At 35.3% G+C, this 21,819-nt stretch overlaps 3 protein-coding genes across 9 annotated transcripts; 1 reads left to right on the top strand and 2 right to left on the bottom strand.

The window, feature by feature from the left end:
* Positions 1 to 417: 417 nt before the first annotated feature.
* On the bottom strand, positions 418 to 3,445 carry LOC140970424 (lysine histidine transporter-like 8). Its single transcript, XM_073432183.1, has 5 exons — positions 3,002 to 3,445; positions 2,771 to 2,907; positions 1,475 to 1,905; positions 1,103 to 1,234; positions 418 to 967 (listed from the first exon to the last, which is right to left on the bottom strand). Exons 1-5 carry the CDS (start codon positions 3,388 to 3,390, stop codon positions 479 to 481), a joined length of 1,578 nt encoding a protein of 525 aa, XP_073288284.1. The 5' UTR covers positions 3,391 to 3,445; the 3' UTR covers positions 418 to 478.
* Positions 3,446 to 6,467: 3,022 nt separating this feature from the next.
* LOC140970390 (uncharacterized) lies at positions 6,468 to 12,007 on the top strand. The gene is made up of 6 exons (XM_073432075.1): positions 6,468 to 6,551; positions 6,817 to 6,993; positions 7,081 to 7,170; positions 7,593 to 7,673; positions 7,783 to 7,914; positions 11,600 to 12,007. Exons 1-6 carry the CDS (start codon positions 6,468 to 6,470, stop codon positions 11,750 to 11,752), a joined length of 717 nt encoding a protein of 238 aa, XP_073288176.1. The 3' UTR covers positions 11,753 to 12,007.
* Positions 12,008 to 12,412: 405 nt separating this feature from the next.
* LOC140970403 (uncharacterized) lies at positions 12,413 to 20,355 on the bottom strand. Of its 7 annotated transcripts, none has more exons than XM_073432106.1 (21): positions 20,203 to 20,355; positions 20,048 to 20,124; positions 19,794 to 19,871; positions 19,488 to 19,619; positions 18,955 to 19,005; positions 18,721 to 18,864; positions 18,492 to 18,614; positions 18,285 to 18,362; positions 17,122 to 17,214; positions 16,931 to 17,050; positions 16,117 to 16,200; positions 15,702 to 15,800; positions 15,370 to 15,567; positions 14,893 to 14,968; positions 14,460 to 14,563; positions 14,127 to 14,383; positions 13,950 to 14,036; positions 13,622 to 13,852; positions 13,344 to 13,422; positions 13,193 to 13,256; positions 12,413 to 12,774 (listed from the first exon to the last, which is right to left on the bottom strand). In XM_073432106.1, exons 1-21 carry the CDS (start codon positions 20,291 to 20,293, stop codon positions 12,656 to 12,658), a joined length of 2,385 nt encoding a protein of 794 aa, XP_073288207.1. In that variant the 5' UTR covers positions 20,294 to 20,355; the 3' UTR covers positions 12,413 to 12,655. The 7 variants fall into 7 exon arrangements, with proteins under 7 accessions (XP_073288207.1, XP_073288208.1, XP_073288209.1 ...); XM_073432107.1 differs by having other exon boundaries at positions 18,721 to 18,774; XM_073432108.1 differs by lacking the exon at positions 19,488 to 19,619.
* Positions 20,356 to 21,819: the final 1,464 nt, after the last annotated feature.

Here is a 21,819-nt window from a genome sequence, read left to right as displayed (position 1 = left end):
TAGGGATCGTCTGCCGAAACCGCCATGAAAAAACATAGAACAGAATACATTGCTGCTAATTTCAGCGCCATTTTTTTTTCTCTTTTTAATATTTAGTACCCAACCACAAATTCCATCAATGGGACTGACTGGATGTTTTGGGGGGGTTTAATAGAATGGAAGAGTTTTAAATGGTGGAGGTAACTGCTGGCGAACACACAAATATATATACGTGTTTGTCTCAATGAGTGCGTGTACGTGTGTGTATTTATGTAAAAGTGGTGTTGTTCATTCAGACTGCAGCTGTGGAAAAAAGGTTGTGTGGATAAATTAATATACAGGAAATGTTGAACTTCTTTTAAATGAAATATAATGGGGAAAAAATCAAATTGCTTAGAGCATTTTCAANCTCACACATATATATATATATATATATATATATATATATATATGGAAACTCACAAATGTTGGCAATCTTGAACCTCGTACCGTCGAGAATCTAGTGAGGCTTAAAAAAGCTAACTTGAATCCCAGTGTCGATCACAACATAAACCCCAGCTGCAATCAGCAACACACTCAACACCATCCCACAAATCCCCAATCCCCAATTCAAACACCACATAAATCCTCCTTTCTTGGGCTTCTTGATCCTGATCCACATCAGGCATGGATAGGCAAATGTCACAGGAACAGCTATCCCACCGATTAATCCAGCCAAACTTCCAAGAAATGGGATCGCCACTGCCACGAAGAAACATCCGTAGCCAAACATGACCCTAAAGACTGCCCTTAGCCACCAAGGGCATGGCTTCTTCATGAAGTTGGTGTATTTTGATTCCATGTCATCAAACATAGGCATGCCGTATATCTGGAATGAGCTTAATGCATTGATTATGATGAATATGCTTATCAATCCAAGGATTGTTTGGGACGTGTCTCGGCCATGGAAGGCATAGATTGCCGACAGCATTCCTCCGTTTGCTGGTATCTGAATATTGCAAAACATGTCTTCAAATAACAAACTTGTGATAATGTATAGTTTTGGCCCGTGTCTTGCCAGATTAAATAAAATCAAACATTTACATGTAACCTTATTCTTAGAATGACTTTTTGTGATATATACCTTATCCCCATATGCCCAATATCCTCCTATAGCAAGAGGATACAAGCATAGCGCAACAATGAAATATGCAGCTTGGACCCCTCTCCACATGGGCACCCGAGATGGCTTCTTTTCGCTTGAAGGCATAGTTGCCTGCAGGCCCAAATCAATGCTGAGTAGACTTGTAGATTTATGTAACTTGAAAAAAACCAAACCTCTGTTGATCTCATCTGACATTAGGATCTCATGTTTGAGGCGATATTTCATGTTTGAAATCTAATTGTAATAAACATCTCTTTCAACTAAAAAAAACAATAACGTTTAAAAATAAAATAGCCCCTGTGAACTCTCTAGTTGATATTACGAGTTATGAATTTGGCTTTAAGATTATACCTGAATTTCAAGAGTAACATTGTGGCCCCTAAAAGCAAAGGCAACGATCCCAAACGCATTCAAAATCTCAAAAAAGTTTTCCGTATTAGTACTCGGTTTCACATGATCATACGAAACACCTTTCAATCTCCCCTTTGTAACAGACACGAGCCACATCATGGTGCAGTACCCTATGGCCGTAACAGCGCCGAGGAGTGATACTCCGGCGATGGAGTTCAGATTCGGGAGCTGAGACAGAAGCACGGCGGCGGAGGTGAAGACCAGGTACCATTCCACAGTGGTTAAGGGTTTGGCCGCGCAGTCGTGGCCTCCGCAGACGATTTGGTAGAAGAGCTTCGAGGTGGAGCCGCCCACGACGATGAGGGCCACGCATGTGCCACCGGATAGGTATAGGATTGGGAACAGGGCGAAGATTTTTCCCTGTTTCTCTCCTGTGAAATTAATGCATGTGATGATAGTTCCATCGTTGATGTTTAGAAAGTGACGCTAAAGTTGAAGAGAAAACACTTTTTTTTTCTAGTAATTTGTATTTTTTTATATGTCTAATTTTGCTGATTTATATATTTTTAATAACAAAAAAATTTTATGAGAATGTTGACTTGACATACCAAAATAATAATGATGTGGTATTTAACATAGTTAATGAGTCCAATGTCGCACTACGATGAAAAATGTTAAAATCGAAAAAATAATGACAAGTTATTTAGACTAAATTATGAAATAATTAACCAATAACATAAAAAATAAACACGTTCAAGTTATTGAACATATTAAAATTGAAAATACAGGGATAAGTTACTGGACTAAATTTATTTATTTATTAGCTATTTTAATAATATTAAATATATTAGAATCATCATATGAGACTAATATGAATTAAATTGATTTTTTCTATTTTTTAAAATCGAATAAAACCAACTATATATACGAATAACTCTTGACTGTTGGTTTATAATTGTTCGATTAGTTTGGTTTAGTTTGTTTTCATGTCTATTAGTTTGATTTTTGGGAAAATTCAATTTGGTTCATATGGTTTTTGCGATAATTATTTTTTCCCGATTCAGTTAAATTCAGTTAGTACTAGAAAATGACTTCATTTAATTGGATTAATAAAATTGAGTTCTTCGATCTGTAACTAAATTAAAGCAGATATCTAGTAATTATACGCTATTTTCTAATATTCTTTATTTTTTTTTTATTTTCAAAGTAAATAATAAAATTTTGACTTTTTAGATTAAAGATTATATTATAATTTTGTGAACACGTAATGATAGAAAGATTTGTCTTTGATTGTACCAAACGTAGCATTGAAGAGTTGAAGAAATCTGCTGTAACGTATTCCATTTTCCGCGGATTCATGTAGATTTGTGAGCACCCAGAAGGTGTAAAGTTGCCATGCAAATGCCACGGTCAGACTTATGATCCCCCAACTCCTGCAAAATCATACCTATTAATTATTTGAACTCCAAATGCTTAGGCAAGAAAAAGAGAATTAATGCAGCAGACTCCGCTATATCCATCACTTACCAACCAAGAATGGTGAAGGCAACAGGGAGCACAAGGGCTTGGATCCCAATACCAGCACAGAGTGTGTGAAAAGCGGCATAGAACGCATTCCCATTCCTAGACTCCGTGATGGGAAGCCAAGCATCGTGAGGATCAAGCCTCGTCAGCTTGATCGCCCTTCGCAATGGGCTTCCCAGAGGAGAAATGAAATTCGGAGTTCGAAAACGGGGTTGAGGGGCCGAATTCGGGTGTACGATTAACGAGAGCAGTGGCTTCCGAGATAGTGAAGGTGAGTTGTACTGTGTTTGCATGGAAGAGGCGGATATTTCGGTGCTACCAGTTGGCGGAGCTGTCGTCGGGCCTTCTTCGATCAACTCCGCCATCGATCCTCTCTCTGTATGTTTGTACATGTGCAGATGATTGATAAATGGGTGATTTTATAGATTTATGAACGCCTTGGTTGAAGCAAGGGATTTTCTGCTGAAAACGATCATTCGATCGTCTCAAGCCTTAGGCGTTGGATACGTTGGAAATTAGATACACAAAACGTCAATCCATATTATGAACTCACATAATAAATGATATTGAAATAAAAAATTAAAAAAAAATACTTTTAACATAGTATTGACTAACCTCGTATGGTGGATGGTTAGAAAAATTGGGGCACGGGAACCTGGATTTTATTTGACTTTTGATGCTCCAAAATGTCGTTTGTTTTGACTATTTATGTATGAAGTGTTGACCAAAAAATAGATTTGGTGGACGAATAATTCCGACCGGCACAACTTTTGAAATTAATAATGATATACAAATGGTTCTCCGTAAAGAAGGAATAAAACATTATTTCTATCAATCAAACATGTCATAGCATCCCAAATTAATTAGATAATTTAGTGGTATTGAGTAGAAATGATATAAATAGTAAGTAAATAAAATTAAATCATAAAAATTAATTGGCTGTTATGCATTAAACATGAATAATTAGTTTATCACAAAAGTTTTTATGACCTGTTAGACCCATAAAAATATATTATTTGTATATTATTTTTATGTTCAAAAGTATTATTGTTTACTCTAAATATAGATCGGGTTCATCTGTCTTACTGATATGAATCCGTGAGTCCGTCTCACAAAAAATCTACGTTCAATTTATTTGGAAAAAAAAAAAAAAAACATACTTTGATCTTAACTAACCACTCGCTGAAAGTTGGTATATGATTACGATGATTGACAAGCTCACGAAAAACATATTGTTGGTTTATTTGGAGAAGGCATATATGATCTAAGTAGCTACTCGCCAAAAGTAGGTACATGATTACGATGATTGACTAAATCTAGTCCCCTACTTCTTGCGTTTTAGTTATCTACCAAAGAAGTTTCAAATCAGTAATAGATTGTATATCTATGAAATATCTATTATTTATCACTAGTGATTAAGGAAAAGATGTTAAGTGTAACTATTTGTTTATGTGATTTGTTATAATTAGATCAGTAAGTCTCTTGTGAGATGGTCTCACGAATTTTTATCTGTGAGATGAGTCAACTCTATCGATATTCACAATAAAAAATAAAACTCTTAGCGTAAAAAGTAATATTTTTTCATGGATGACCCAAATAAGATATTCGACCCACGAAATTGATCTGTAAAACCGTCTCACAAGAGTTTTTGTGTAATTTGATATCTCAATCTAAATTTGGTTGCAATAAGCTACAAGTCATCGGTTTGAATGCAGATAAACTGAGTTATCGGCTATAATAATTAATTTTAATGTGTTTGAAGAAACATTTTTTTCTTTTCTAAAATACCATTTTTTTAATTAAAAAAAATATTACCCTCATATTTTAAAGGGACCTAAGATGAATAAATATTACCCCCATATAACATTATCAATGAAAGTAGGTCTTTTGTGAGACGGTCTCACGAATCTTTATAAGTGAGACAGTCAACCCTACCGATATTCATAGTAAAAAGTAATACTCTTAGCATAAAAAGTAATATTTTTTCATGAATGACCCAAATAAGATATCTGTCTCACAAAATACGACCCGTGAGACCGTCTCACACAAATTTTTGTCATTCAATAGACCATCCAACTGAAAAATATTATATTAAAAGTTAAAACACAAGGAAAGTGTTTGCACAATATTTGATTTGCGGGCGTGTCAGGTGCGAAGTTGCACCAACTTGTGTGAAAATATGATAAAATCTAACTTCTAACAATTCAAACGACGTGAATTCTAAATTCGACCGTCAGTTATAGTCTCCTAAAACAAATGCAATGCCAAAATAAAGAAAACTATTGTAAATCGATGGAAATAAACCCCTAGCATGATTTTGAATTTACAAAAACTGTAGGAATTCATAAAGACACGAAAAATATAATAATTTGTTGCTGAAATCTAAAAACGAGAACACGTAGAGTGCTAAAAATATACTGGAAAAACTTGAAGACTATTGCTTGAAAACTAGAAATTTAGCAGAGAGCTTTTGCATATTTTTCCTGTAGAGTTGTGTGTTCGTTTGTTTAGCCGATCTCCTCTATTTCTGTACTGTGAAGTGCGGTTCTTCTCCACTCCCCCATAACCCATGTTCCACGCTTTTCACGCCACCATCTCCACCTCTCCTCCCATGATCTTCTATCTTTTCAGCGCTTCGTGATCAGTTTTTGAAAATTAATCCGTTGTACTTGATGGGCTTCTAATTAATTTCTAATTGAATTGGGCTTCTAATTAAATAATTAAATTAGGCTTTTAATTTAATTATTTTGGCCCAAACAGAAAGCTTGTGTCATATATGAAACACACGCACATAAAGTTTGAAATTTCCATTTATATGATTTGGTGAACGATAAATATCCTCGTTTATTGGAAATAATCAATCAATTCAAGTATTTGATATCTCCAAATTCAAAACAGCAGGAATTGAAAATTTTTGGTAAAAAATCGAATTAATGCATTCTCATCCTTGGACTCTAATCTCGAAACTCAAAAGATAACTGACAAAATTCGTTCGGGTAAATAATTATGGGACTGGGCTAAAGCGTGTGTAACTTTGAGGAGAATTTACTATATGAAAATGGGCCTGGAGGACTTTTTTTAAAATTGAAACTGGGCTACGTTTTAGGATAGTGAAAGAGATTCAGGATTTTAATAATATTTAGCATTATCTGAAAATTTCAAAAGAACTCACGATATCCTATAGATCATTTAACAATTAAAACTATGTATTTTTATAAGGAGATATATGTAAGATCCCGAGATTGTTATACATAAATTTCTTAGATATTAAGTTCTTGTTATTGAAATCAAGAGTGTTTGAGTTGAGGAATAATAAGATGATGTTTTAGGCTGGAACAAGGAGAATATTGCGCACATTGAACGAATGAACGAGCACAAATGAACGAGATAATTAATGTATTGGGTCAGAACGAGGATGAGAGACATATTGAAGAACGCGAGAATCACGAAAATCTGAATCGTGAGAAAAATGTCACGCATGAACACGCAAATGAAAAGGAATGATGCCTTGGGATGGAACATTTTGTGGACCAGCCAAAGCATTCTTAAGTTCGTGAGCGACGGCAGGAGTACTAGTGTAGCCGTCGCGGAATAGCCATAATGAATGTTTTTATCATCATAACTATGTGATTGATTATATTATATATATATTTTTTAATTGGTTTTGAAGTAATTAAAATTGTACAGAAAACAAAGCAAAAAAGAAAAGAAAATAATAATAATAATAACTACAAAATAAGAAATGGGGAGTCCCCATTTTGCTTCTTTTGAAATGGCGTCTTTAACGTTAAAGCTCTCTTCTTTTTTCTTATCAAAAGTCAAAACCCACTTCTTCTTCACTTTCTGCGACGTCTTTTACCCCGCCTTCTTACTTCTTCATCCCTTATCCGTCATCAGAGCTCAATATGTTGATTCTTCCGGAAAGAAATGCTGATGAAAATGACCTCAAGAGTTCCCTTGCTGCCGGCGATTCCAAACCTCCTAATGGAACTCTGGTAATTTCGTCATTGATTATCAAATTTTTATTTTTTTGCTTTTTGGAAAAAAAAAAGTTCAATTCCTTTTTATGAACGAAAGTACAGCCGAAGAGCGGGAAAGGGATTTTGTTGGAGTATGTGCAAACTGTGGAGCCGGGATTTATGGAATTATTTATCAAAAGGGCTCCTCAGCAGGTGATATATGTTTCTTTTCTTTTTCTTTGGCTGTGGTGTTGGGTGAATATTGGTGTCGGAAGTTTCTGGGTTCCTCATCTTTAATTGTAGGTTGAGTGTTTTAAATGCATAAAACGACCCACTCATACTTGTTTGGACAGCTGTAATTTTGTTTTGACCTGATCATTTTGAAAGTCTGTGTATTTCAGATACTCTATTTATCGTTTAAGCATTTCTATCATTAACTAACGCAAATCAAATTCTCCGACATTAGAGTTAGTTGAATGAAGTGCATGCCTTCAAACTCATTTTTTAGGTCATACCCTGAGTCCAACTTCTGTCTTAAACTAGTAGCATGACTAAATAAAGATTCAGCCTTTTCTAAGTTTAAGAATGCGTACAGTTATGGTCTATTTCAATGTTCTATGTTTGTGTTACTTTAGGCAGTTGATGCCATGCGTCAAACAGTGACGAATATGATTGGTACTCTTCCCCCACAATTTTTTGCGGTGACAGTAATCACTGTAAGTATAAAATATATGTTAATCCTGAAGTTTAAATTATGCAGTTTTGTATCATAATAATTTGAAGAACTGGAAATGCAATGCAATGATAATCATTTTATCTGTGCAGGTTACTGAAAATCTGGCACAGCTAATGTATAGTGTCTTGATGACTGGATATATGTTTAGGAACACTCAATACCGGTTGGAATTGCAACAAAGCCTTGAACAAGTTGCTCTTCCCGAGCCACGAGAGAAAAAGGTGAGTTCTTTTGGTTACCATTTCTTGAATATTCTCCAATCCCCTTTCTTCTTTGTTTCACGTAATATTCGTGCATGAGAGGTAAAGAGAGAGAATTTGTTGAGACGTGTCTTACCATGTCTACCCACATGGCAATACTGCAAATACATGCCTTTAGCATTTAGAATTCAGAAAAATAGGAGGAATCCTCCATGGGCTGTGTAAACGCGCTTATGCTGCTTGAAAGTTTTCTAGACCCTAGAGATTTATAAACGTTAATTGATCACGAGTCTGCCTAATCATTTGATGATCTCGAAAGCTGATCTTCAAGTTTCATGTTTTACTATTTTTTGTTTGTGTTGGTCGTCATGTTGTGTGAATAATGTTGGACATTGTAGAGATTATTTTTAGCGAAATAAATAATAGGTTTGATAAAATTTTTATTTCTATAAGAATTTGTTTTCATGTAAGAAGATGAAAAACATGTCCTTGAAATTAGTTAAATTTAAAACTTAGTCTACAAAATTGTCTTTCATTATGAAGAATAAAATGAACACGATTGTGATTAAGATGTGGAAGATGTGAAGTGAAACAAAAAATTAATAATTGGATAACAATGATGGATTTCTGAAATCATCCTTTCAATCCTCAACTCATCTCGCAACCAACATTTCCACAACTATTATTTTGTTATAATTGTAACGATCACTATGATATGTTAAGTTTTACGTGTGATTTGGCAGTTGAACATCTTGCCATGTTTCATTATGGATCATTGCATCTTATTTAGAAAACCTATCTTGATTTAAAAATTAAAATTATAAAAAAAACCTCTAATTTTATTTCATTGTTATATTCTTGCACACCATAAAGAATTATTAAAACAAATTATTAATTTTTGTCCTTAATCACGGGATCTTGGCACCTTAGCTGACCCATGTGGTCATTATTATTAGATTATTGAATATAAGTTGGGTTGAAGAGAATTTTTCATTATCCAACAATTTATGGTCAAACAATATTTATTATCATTTATAGCTCTGTAAGCTAGATATATAACATTCGTACTACAAGAACACCATGCAACAGGGCTGTGCTGGTGTTCCAGAATGCTGCCCATTTGTACGGTTGTTAACATGCGGTTCTGCATCCGTTTCCAAGAAAATGTTGATATAAACATGATAGAATTTCCTGAGGCATTTGGTGTCATCGCAGATTTCTGAGCAGCGGGCAATGCTTTTACGCAGTGAGGAAATGCACACAGCAGTAGCAATTCTAAGAATAGCTTTCAAAAGGACACCACTGTTATCCTCCTAGAGAACATCTAGGTTTAACTATAGAAACCAAATTCTTATCAAACCCGTTATTTATTTTGCTAAAATCATCTCTACAATGTCCAGCATTATTCACACAACATGATGACCAACACAAACAAAAAATAGTCAGACATGAAGCTTGAAGTTCAGGTTTCAAGATCATTAAATGATTAAGCAGGCTGGTGATCATTAACATTTATAAATCTCTTGGGTCTAGAACACTGTCAAGTACCATAAGCGCGTTTACCAATATGTACATCTTTGACTATTACGTTATAATGCTATTGAGTTTGTATCTGTTACCTCGTCAACATGACAAATCTGTAGTGAGATTTTTGACTATGCTCTTCCGAGGTTTAGGATGTGCCAGATTATGCCCCAGGTACACAGAAAAAAGTGACTGGTGAAGTTATAAGGTGGAACAATATATCAGGTCTGGAAAAGATTGATGCAGTAAAATACATCGAACTAGTTGAAGCGGAAATCGAGGAATTAAATCGACAAGTGGCTCGAAAATCTACAAATGAGCAAAATGAACTGATGGAATATCTGAATCTCTCGAGCCTCAAAATCTCAAGGTCGTTCTGAAATCTGTCTGCACTTGGTTCATGGAAACAAATAAATTATTTCCAAGGCTCATTATGGCGTATAGACACCATAGTGAATAAACAAATAAACAAGCGAATACTAATGAGATAAGAATTACTCAGGAGCTGACCAGTAGTGCGGAAGAGGATGCTGTGCTGGCAATGAACACATTCGTAAGAGGATTATTGGTTGTCTCTGATCCAAGTCAAATGAAGGTAAACTTACTAGCTTCTGCCGATGCTTGCAGTTTTTATATATTAGAACTGGACCAGATGCTAATGATAAGTAAGTGAAGGCTGATATTAAAAATGGAGTCCTGTTAGTGTGTGGCTTTGNATTTTGCTAAAATCATCTCTACAATGTCCAGCATTATTCACACAACATGATGAGTCGATGACCAACACAAACAAAAAATAGTCAGACATGAAGCTTGAAGTTCAGGTTTCAAGATCATTAAATGATTAAGCAGGCTGGTGATCATTAACATTTATAAATCTCTTGGGTCTAGAACACTGTCAAGTACCATAAGCGCGTTTACCAATATGTACATCTTTGACTATTACGTTATAATGCTATTGAGTTTGTATCTGTTACCTCGTCAACATGACAAATCTGTAGTGAGATTTTTGACTATGCTCTTCCGAGGTTTAGGATGTGCCAGATTATGCCCCAGGTACACAGAAAAAAGTGACTGGTGAAGTTATAAGGTGGAACAATATATCAGGTCTGGAAAAGATTGATGCAGTAAAATACATCGAACTAGTTGAAGCGGAAATCGAGGAATTAAATCGACAAGTGGCTCGAAAATCTACAAATGAGCAAAATGAACTGATGGAATATCTGAATCTCTCGAGCCTCAAAATCTCAAGGTCGTTCTGAAATCTGTCTGCACTTGGTTCATGGAAACAAATAAATTATTTCCAAGGCTCATTATGGCGTATAGACACCATAGTGAATAAACAAATAAACAAGCGAATACTAATGAGATAAGAATTACTCAGGAGCTGACCAGTAGTGCGGAAGAGGATGCTGTGCTGGCAATGAACACATTCGTAAGAGGATTATTGGTTGTCTCTGATCCAAGTCAAATGAAGGTAAACTTACTAGCTTCTGCCGATGCTTGCAGTTTTTATATATTAGAACTGGACCAGATGCTAATGATAAGTAAGTGAAGGCTGATATTAAAAATGGAGTCCTGTTAGTGTGTGGCTTTGTGTTATGAGCACGGGTAAAGGATCGGGTTATGGGTCGGTGAAGAGGTTGATCGTTTAACTCGGAGATTTCTTTGTGGCTTTTTCTTCCTTGTCTACCTATTTTTTGAATGTTCGAGGCTCGTTTGAGAGAACCTCGCGATCTCAATATTAGCTATATTTTTTGAGAAAAACTGAATGCTTTATTTCTTTCATCAGCAACCCTTTAAATACAAGATAAGCATTAAATTGACATCCAAGAAATATGCCCTTTATTCCCCTCTCTAAGCTCGAGATTCTAGCACTTATTAAAGGAAAGTAAATAAAAATGCAATCAATCTCATTCCTTATTTTCTAAACTTTCCATGCGTAAACTTTTGATATAGCACATCCTTGATTTTTGCTGCTCGATTCTTGTTTGTGTTGGGCTGGCCCCCATGGATTGAGTCCCTGACACTTTGCCTTTCACATGTGCTCATTTACATCAGCATTCTATTTTTATTAAGTTGATCTCAACTGTTAGTCTAATTGTAGGCATGGGTTGAAGTAGTTCTCTCTTTTTATACCTATGTAATAATTTCATCCAAGTACTTTGTGTTTGGTTATTTACAGACGAGTGTGACGGAGACGAGTGCTCCAGAACTCGCCAAGCTACTTTATTGGCTTATGGTGGTTGGTTATGGTATTCGGAATATTGAAGTTTGTTTTGACATGGAACGGGTTCTTGGTGCTCCACCAAAACTTGCAGAGCTCCCCCCCGGTTGAAATCATCCAATGGTCAGTTTAAAGTCCTTGACATGCTAGGAGTAGCAGATCACATCTGTGCAAGTGGAGTCAAAAACTCTGATTTTACACTGAAGAATTATAGAGAATTGACTACTATAAGGTAAAGCATGCCTTGGTTTTTAATTTCATCCTTCCAATCCTCAACTCAGCTTGCAACCAACATTTCCGCAACTATCATATTGTTAAACTTGGAATGATCGCTATAATATGTTACGTTTATGTGCCATTCGGCCGTTAAGTATCATGCCATGTTTAATAAGGGACCATTGCATCCTACACAAAAATTCATATGAAATAATCTTAAGGTTCTGCACGGATATCAAACGGATATTCTATTTGAAAATTCATAAAAAAAAAATATTATTTTATTTGTTAAAAATATTATTTTTTTATTATAAAAATGAAAAAATTTGTTTATCTCACGAATAAAAATTCATATAATCATCTATATATTTTATTTAGAAAACTTATTTTGATTTAAAAAGTAAAATTTTAAAAAAATCTCTAATTTCATTTCATTTTTATATTCTTGCACACCATAATGAATTATTAAAACATTGATTAATTTATGTCCTTAATCACGGGATATTGGCACCGTAACTACCCTACGTGATCATTATAATTAGATTATGAATATAAGTTGGGAGGGACCACGAGGATTTTTCATTTTCCAACAATAATGGGTAGATACTGTAAGCGAAGTATAAAATATTGAAAGCAGACATCACTAATATATGAAAAAAATCAAGCGCATCGATTCTTAGTGTACAACCAAAAATTTTGCTTCCCTTCTGAGATCTGTCGAAAGGTAGCGAGCACGCATAATGAGGTGATCGAATCGGAACCAGAGCTTCATTCCCAGTTGACAATAATTTGCCAGTTTCAAGCACCTTGTAACGGGAACCATTGTTGGGGCCATTTTGGATACGTTCTCTTAAACAAGCTCATGCACACGGGGTCGTGCTGTTGAAGAACCCCATTTAATATGCATTTCATCGCACCTGAAGGAGAAACAAAAGGATGGAAAAGGTCATGTCATCAATCCAACCAACTGGAACATGTTTAGCCGCTCTCAATTTTTGCAGAGGAAAAATTAACAAAGAAAAGAGAATTGATCAAGTTTGGATTGTATGTATCTTCGTTATGCGCAGGTGAGAAAAGATTAAAAAAAAAACATTGAGGTTATTTGGAAACACTAATTTGGGATATGAAAATGTCGAGAGTAGAGAGAGAAAAAAAAAAAAAGAAAAGGAAAATGGGTGCCACAAAGGCACACCTTCGTTTTGTATAAGAAAAAAAAGCAAGAAAATTCCATCGTATGATTGAAAAACCAGGCCTCTGCAATCAATCAGAAAATTCATTCAACGGTTAAAAAAATTTGCATGCACCTCACAAATTTCATCAGGGTGAGGAAAATACCATGTGTGCCTACAGGTTCCTTGATGCGCCCGCGACGACCACATTTTGTCCAAACTTCAACAGGCTGAATTGAGAAAAGAAACCACTACACAAATAAATTCCAAATAACTTTAAACTTCACTGGTAAATTAAATTTTACAGATTTCCTAACCTTGAACCATCTCACATCCTCAGGGTTATGAAACATATATCTCACGGTTGCTTTTGATTTCGATACTCGTTGTGGATAACTGCATAAGACGCATCCTGCTGTATTATTTATTAAATTTTGAAGAATAAATTGAAATACAAAACCACATTATCAATTCCAAATCAACGCAAACTGATTACGAGGTGCATTATGAACAAGTTTCCTAAGTATCAAAATATCAAGCTAAGAATTTTCACATTTGTTTAAAGCAAACAGAACAAGGCCGATATTTATCATACCCAGTTAAAATAATTTTCTTCAGAACAATCCTGTCAGGGTCTACACCTCTCAATGAACCAACAGCAGCAACGGTTGGAATGGCATCTTCTCCCTGGCTCTTGAAGGCTATCAAGGGAAGAGATGAAAAAGAAATCGGAGCATAAATTGAAGCGATGGAAAACCGCCCTGCATGAAGAAACCTCTCCATTTTGTGCTTGTTAGCATTGATACTGTCCGCGGAAAAAATAGGTCTGCAATACCAAATTAAGAATGAGTTAATCATTTGTAGATAAGACAATAGATACATATATTTGTTTCTTCTAAAGCAACTTAACCAACATATATTACCGTGATATAAACTTGCGGAAGCCGACATGAAACAGGAGTTCTTCTTTTGCTTTAATAGGAGCAGTATATGTGTCGTGCTTCCGAATGCTAGAATCCAATATAATTAAATATTGTAAAAAAAATGGCATTTATAAAATAATTGCTGCAACAATAAATCAGATTAAAGAAAAGGAGCACCTGAAATGGAGCACAGAGATTTTAGATTCATGCTGCAGAAGACCAGAACATATTATTGGCATGGTCTTCACCAATTTGCATAACGTAGATCCAACAATTACTGAAACTTCCTTGATATAAACTCTTATATACGAGCCAACTGGTACAGAGTCAGTTGTGTCTTGCTCCATACCAAGACTTTTTGCAAGTGCATGCTTTTGCGTTCTTGAAAAGTTATCAAATGCAAAAATTCTGGAATACTCAGGTGGCAGAGATTCCTACAAAGTTATAAAAGTCCTAAGAGATATTACCAACAAAGATCCAGGACAGTGCAATTAACTTTACTGAACATACTTTGGGGTCCCACGAAGAGGTTCTGATAGATTTGACACCTCTGTACTTGGAAAATCTTTTTCGAGCTGGGACATCTAATGGAGTATCCACTTCATCAGGAAACTCTGTATTGTAACAATATAGATGCAATTAGCAACCAAATGAGAATAAGATGGGTTTTGGGTTTCAGTAAACAGGAACTAGCGAAGAAAGTCAAAATTCAAATACAATTGCAACAAACTAAATGAAAGTCATTCTCAAAGATTTTTGGTATATCAAGACGTATTATTCAAACATCAAACTGCGCAAGGTATCTTCTGGGAAAATTCAATAAATTTAGCCAAACAACCTTAGATTTTATATATCATAGCTTATAAATTCATGTAGCTGAATACTGACTAAAAAATAAAAAATTAGCTACATGTCGGAAAATAAATAAAATACTGAAAGGTACCTTCATCTTCAGCATGTGCTTCTTTGATTTTTCGAATTTGAGCCTCAATCTGCTCTTTTGTTAAATTCTCACCTTCCTGAAGAACGAAGTAACCTCATTTACACATTCAGAGGAAAAAAAGGCAAACCGTTGTATAGCAGGCATTAAAAGAATGAGCTTCAAATTTCTTTTGTTGAAGAATATGTCCCTACTTAAGTGAGAAAACTAAAGTGTTCCATTTAAAATTATCCATTGAGACTATTGAACTATTCATCAACCGACAAAGTGGACTATTTTACATGAATAAAAAAAGACACAAAAATCACCGATCGGCGGCCTATTCCAAAGAGTGCTCTTATAGGAACTTGTTATTACAGTTAAAGAAGACATGGAATTCATGCCAAACTTCATTGTAATGCATTTGGTATATGCCTCCTGCTTAGAGTGCTTGTACAGGTTATTGACATTGATTGACGGCAGATAAGATCACATATTTACCATCATTGAAGAATCTAAGTCAGTTTCTTCATCAGAATCTCTCAAATTCAGTGAAGCCTGATCCTCGTCTAACTCAAAGCCATTCTCTGCTTTCTGATCAGAAGAGCAGGCCTCTCCATCTTCCACCACCATACCATCACCTCCATCTTCATCACTGTCCGGATAATCATCGTCAGAATCATCTATAATCCATGCAGCCTGTAATTTTTTTTACAACAGTAGAAGCGTTAAATTACGTTGCATAGGTGGTGTGTTGCCAATCTCCATCAACGAAATTTAACATATAAGAAAAGTTCAGAAATTTTTAAACAAGGGAACAAACATGGCCACACCTGATACTCAGACGTGCCCTTAGGAAGCCTTTTCTTTTTCACCCTCATCTCCTCTTCATACTTGTCAGCTTCAGCCATTTCTGCCTCTGTTGGCCACGTCTGAATTTAGAAAATATCAACAGATATTCAGTAGAGATGATATAAAGATGAAGGAAACAGATATGTATCAGAAGAAAATTTAATGAACACGCTTTCCAAGCGCACAGCAGGTTATCTCAGATAACTGCCGACATAGCAAACAGCTGTAACACAAGATGCAGAAGTAAGAAATCAACATATAATTTGATTAAGGACAGCATTCCATGAAATAAAAGCCAAGGTTCCTGATGCCCAAATAGAAGTAACAGATATACAAGAACGGAATCAATTATCCAGAAGCTGAAAATATATGGAGCACCAATCACAAGATATCAACCTGTTCTCCTGCCAATACGTCTGGGATATTTTCAATGACCAAAGAATCTTGCTTCATAGGATCAGGGGTAAGGCACCTCAGAACCTGCAATATGCGAGAAAAATAACAAAATGAATACAACTGAAAAGAGGACAAGAGCTCAACATCAGATGAAGTATGAAGATAAAACACTCTCCACCTGTGAAAAGACTCAAGTTTTAATCATGACATTTTAACTTAAAGCGCGACTAAAGATCCCATAACAGTAGCATGTTACCCTACAAAATTGTTCGCTAAGTTTCTAGGCAGCCAGTTCACGTTGAAAATCCATAAGAGTAGGTATATGCTAGATTTTTCTTTACTATGCTAAATTCGAAAGGAGCGGGTCTGAAACTCAAGTAAATAGAGTATATTAGCCAGGATTACTCCTTCAATGACCATCCAAATCCTCCATAAGATAAAATAGATACATAAATCACATAAATAACCACTAGACATGTTGACAGTCACATATTAATTCGGCGCCAAAATTTTCTTAGCCCAAAAGATTGGTCATATGTCGTTAGCTTTCATTTTTCACTGGGTAGCATAGAAAAAATAAGGTTCTGATAAGTGGTGGTCATAAGAGAAATGGAGCTGAAAGATAAACATATTCCATAATCATTAAATCATGTGTTGTGTAGCCATTGATTGGACATAATACATCCATTGGTCCATAGAAGGTCAGTTACAGCAACTGCAAGTATTAACATCGTATAGATGATTCGACATTCGATAATCAATACTTCGTCCAAAGAATGTATCTGCATTAAAGTTTAAACAACTAATGACATACTTGTGCATCATTTATACCCTCTGAGTCCATGAAGTCCCCTACTTTTCGTACATTCAGACATGGATCCTTGAGAAGTTCAATTTTGTGCAACTGAAAATCCCCTGCACCAGTTACGTGTACCTGATCCATAAAAACTCAGACACTAACAGATATAATAGCAGTAAATCAACTACAGAGGCTGAGGATGTCACCAGCTGATTTACTGAGAGACGACAAGCACGAAGATAGCCCGTAAGGACAAGGGTACAATGTTCTGAACTGCAACCGTCGGCCACAAAGTCAACCTGAGACAATATCGAAGATTTGAACACAAGAAAAGCGATATTCCTTGACTCTGAGTTAAGTAGCATATAGTTTCTTCCTACAAGTTAGAAGCCAATTCACATGCAATATATCAATTTAGTCAATGACAAAGTATGGGTGTCCTTGTAACTTGGCAATCTTGTGTATAACTCCTCTCCAGTGCATGCAACTATATCGTGATATGCCACCAATGATGTTCCCGTCCTCAATTGTAGAGTCACAGAATTTTGAGACGAGTCATGAAGATTTGGAAGATTTAAATTATTTAATATCCACTTCAAAGATGAGTAAAGCAGGCTTTACAGATAATCTTCCAAGATATGTGACTAGTCGAGGTGGTTGTGACAATTCTAATATGGTCACTTGAAGTCAAGCTAAAAAACAAGGAAGCTCATCCTCAGGTTCTAAGTTAAAGTTTAATGCATAGTCGAGGTGGTTGTGACAATTCAATATGGTCACTTGAAGTCGAGCTAAAAAACAAGGAAGCTCATTCTCAGGTTCTAAGTTAAAGTTTAATTTTATTGTTGCCTTTGCTTTATGTAATTTGATTACTCGGGGAGGAGATTGGCCTAGTACCCTTCCCTTGTAGAAGTCTATCACTTTCAAATAGAATTCTCGCAAATTGCTACCAAAAAAAGCTCCACATAGCACATCACATTTAAAAACTAAGTTTAACAATTTGACATGAACACTACCTTACATTTTGTCTAGAATTACTCGCGACAGGAAATGTTCACCCGACACAATTAAAAAGTAAAAGTAAATTCATTTATTTAATCTAATCTAAATTAAATATAAGAGTAAAAAACAGTAATATCAATGTTAACAGAGAAAAGTAAGTCGGCTTCACCATGTCCATGCATCTCAAACTCGTTAGTAGCGTCAGTAGCAGGGGGCTCTGGGGGATTTAGTCAAAATCTATTCGAGTGCAAAATAAATTAAATGAAGGAAGATTAGCAACTCAAATGGGAAAACTATGATACAAGCAATTCAATCAACTCAGAGCAAATGCAATTTTTACGAGACTGCCTAAAAATTTGTCATATTGTACCTTTTGAGCCATAAGGTAAGGCCTTTGGTTTCGCCAATGAGGCACCTTAAGCCTTTGTTCCTTGAAAAGTGAAAGGAACTATGACCACAAAAGAAGTAAAGAGAACAAATATCAGGAGCCGATAAAAACTGAGGATTGTAGGACAGCTTTAGTTGCCAGTTTGATAATGACATGATGATGCAAAAGGGTAATCAATTAACAATTTACCTTATGCAACTCATCCTTTTTATCTGCGGGATAAAACTTGCAATCTTCTGGAAACTCAGAAGCAAGCTCAGACATGCACATCTTCTTCAGCTCATTTTTTCCTTTCAAGTCATCAGGAAGATCCTACAGACACCTCTGAGGTTTTAACCCATAATTTCATTCCAATATTCTATAACTAACTGAACAAGGGGAGGGGCATACAGAGATGGCAATAGAAAAAATCATATACCCGAATTAGCACCACGGTGCTCGGGAGACCAAGTGTTCTGAATACCGAGAGACACTGAGATCCAAATGAATCAATAAAACAATTGGAGTCACTCTCTTCAGAAAATCCATTTGGGGATGCTACAAACACAATCAAATCAGCAATCTACAAAAAAAAGTGTCAGCATAAAAAGTAAGGATAATTCAATAGTAACAAGTATTAGATCTGCAAATTAAAAAATGAACCAGAAATTACCTTGGCCATTTCCATGCATGCTAATAAATCACCATGGGGTGCTTTCAAGACCTAACGCAGACACATTAAGTTAATATCCATCAACTTACACATTAACATTATAGATTTTCAAACAACATTACCAAGGAAATTATTTGTTATTCTCATATACCATCATGATTCACATATTTACTATGAGCGAACAGGCAGTGGTAATAACTATCAGCAAACAACAAACTCCTAAACATAAATTGGAATTGCGTTAATAAATATTCTATCCTTAGTGAATTTGATGTGCGTAAATATTCCAAGTTTCAGACTTAACCTCACTGAAGCTCACGATTTTCAGTTAAAAACCAAACTCATATTCGAAAACCGAACCATGCCCACAAAATTACATATTTCTGGCACAAAAATAACCATGAAAAGGTTAAATTTTAAGCTACCATACACATTAACATTATAGAAGAAAGTGAGCTGTCTATAAAATCCATCATTGAGATACACAGTTACACACAAAATGTTTGGGGATATAGACCATATTGTGAACATACCGTGGCTCTCATCTTGTAATCAGATGATGCAACAGCAGGAAAATTTACTCCATTTCTCTCTCCAGTCAACAGAGTTAGGATGTCTTCTTCAAGTGAGTTCAAGTTCACTGAGGCTAAAAGGCCAAATAGCACCTAAGACACATACATGTTGTCACAATGTAATTTGAAAAAAAAAACTAAGCAGAAACTTTATTGGCGTCTTTATGTTAGTTTTTTATTATTATTATTATTATTATTATTATTATTATTATTATTATTAAGTCTTTATGTTAGTTGCTTAAAGGAGCAAGGGAAAAAAGTGCATACAACAACACGAGGAGGACACATTTGTCCTGACAATGCCCTCTTCTCTTTCAATACCGCCGCCCTCTTCTGTTCCCTTATCTGCAGAGTCATGTTTGTTAACTAGAATTCAGTTGAACGATGCAGTAAATTCAAAAATTAATGCTACCGGACTCGATTTACCAGTTATTCGTGATATAAACCCAGTGCACTTACACCTATAGACGTAGAAAATCAAGTGAATAGAAGAAAATAATCTGCATAAAATTTAACGATACCATCTTGTTGCGCTGAAGTCGAACAGCTTTCGCTCCTATGAAAACATTGAGTTCGGGTTTTGACTTCTTGATTTTATCTGAAAGCGAAAAAATACATTGAAATTGAGGCTATCTGTTCCGAGAAGAAATAGAAATTCGAAAATCAAGAACTTCACCTTTTGCAGAAACTTTGTGAACATTGCGCGAAGACTTGGAAGCAAATCGGGTTTTATGATGTTTGTTCAGTTGAACCCTAGAGCCTCCCATGTCGCCAGACGAATTACAGTTTGGCGTCTCCTTCGTCTTTCTTCACATGACTGTGATTTCGATTTCTTACAACCGTGGGAAAATCGGTATGTATATCGTATCAAGGGCCTCAGCCCAAAATTACTTCCATCTGGGCTAGGCCCAAATATTATTGGGCTAGGTACAATTGAAGTAGAGGCCCCAAGAAAAAAATGGAAAGCATAAAAAAATTGGGAAATATCGTTGACACCAATAAATATAGTTTTTCCTAATAAAAAAAGACAACATTTTTTTATGCATATCTGTATCTATTGAATATCTTATATACAATATTATTTTTTATTGTTTAATTGATTATAATTGGATTAAAATATTTGCAACGTAATTTCCTTAGTTCGGAGCATTAACATTTACTATTCGTACGCATTTCCTTAGTTCGGACGCCATTTTCATTGAATATCATTGTTCAATTATGTACATAAGACTGATTATATTATCAGTTAAAAACATAAATTGAATTATATATGTTAAAAGATAGAATTCAGGTTCGCATGATAGATTCCTGTTGTACGTACTTTTTCTACATATCTTGTTTAATCATCAGTTGTCCATATATATATACATGCATGTTACACATGGACCACTGGACTGGCATTGGTTACAATAATAAATTGTACTTGGTGCTTTATCTAAGTGGATTGATTTTGTTTAACAACTAGTCTTTCTTTAAATTTATCTTCATGAGAATACTTGTCTGCCGATCGAGAGAGAGGGAATAAAGCTGGGATAAATACCTCCCTGTTCCCTGTGAAACTAAAGACTTTTGTTGAGCTAAATATGGACGTGGCCTCAGCTTCTCCTAGGTGTTACTTCTTTGAGGTAAGCTATACCAGTTGCTTTGTCAAATTATTCTGAATCGACGACACGATTGATTGGTGTATCCTGTATCGTGATATGATTTTAATCTTGCACAACTGCTTTATTATCAAGATACGTTCAGTTGTATTGTTTCTAATCTACGGGTTTCTTTAGGTCATGGGTGTTTTTGCCAGTGCTGAACAAGAGAATGAAAGGCTTTAATATTTTGCCTCGTCGGAAGGAAGAGATGATCTGTACCAGTACAACCAGAAGGAGCTGTTTTAGAGGTGACAAGATATTGTGAATTTTCTGCGTGTAATCCCTGGAAAATGCAAGACATTCGATATTCACCTTCCATGTTTCATATTTTTCAAGGAAAATGGTAGTGTCCTTGATTGGCAACTTTATTTGACATATTATATGATGGATGTGAGAAAATATATCACCAAGCCATTTGTATATAGGTAGCTAGGGATTTGGGAAAATATACCATAACCCATTTGCATGAAGGAAATAAATTTGTTTGTACGCATAAATTAAATTGCGATTTCTTTCTTAATGAACCAAGGAAAAATAGTTCCAGTCGTCTGTAAATATTGCTAAATTCTTTCCTACCATGCATTCATACTCATTTTCAGTGGTCGATCGCTGTAATGTAGGTATTGGAGGATTTCCCTTCTGTGCAAATG

The sequence above is a fragment of the Primulina huaijiensis genome, unplaced genomic scaffold (assembly GCF_012295235.1).
Source record: "Primulina huaijiensis isolate GDHJ02 unplaced genomic scaffold, ASM1229523v2 scaffold5913, whole genome shotgun sequence".
Classification (NCBI taxonomy): domain Eukaryota; kingdom Viridiplantae; phylum Streptophyta; class Magnoliopsida; order Lamiales; family Gesneriaceae; genus Primulina; species Primulina huaijiensis.
This window is presented reverse-complemented; position numbering and strand designations above follow the sequence as displayed.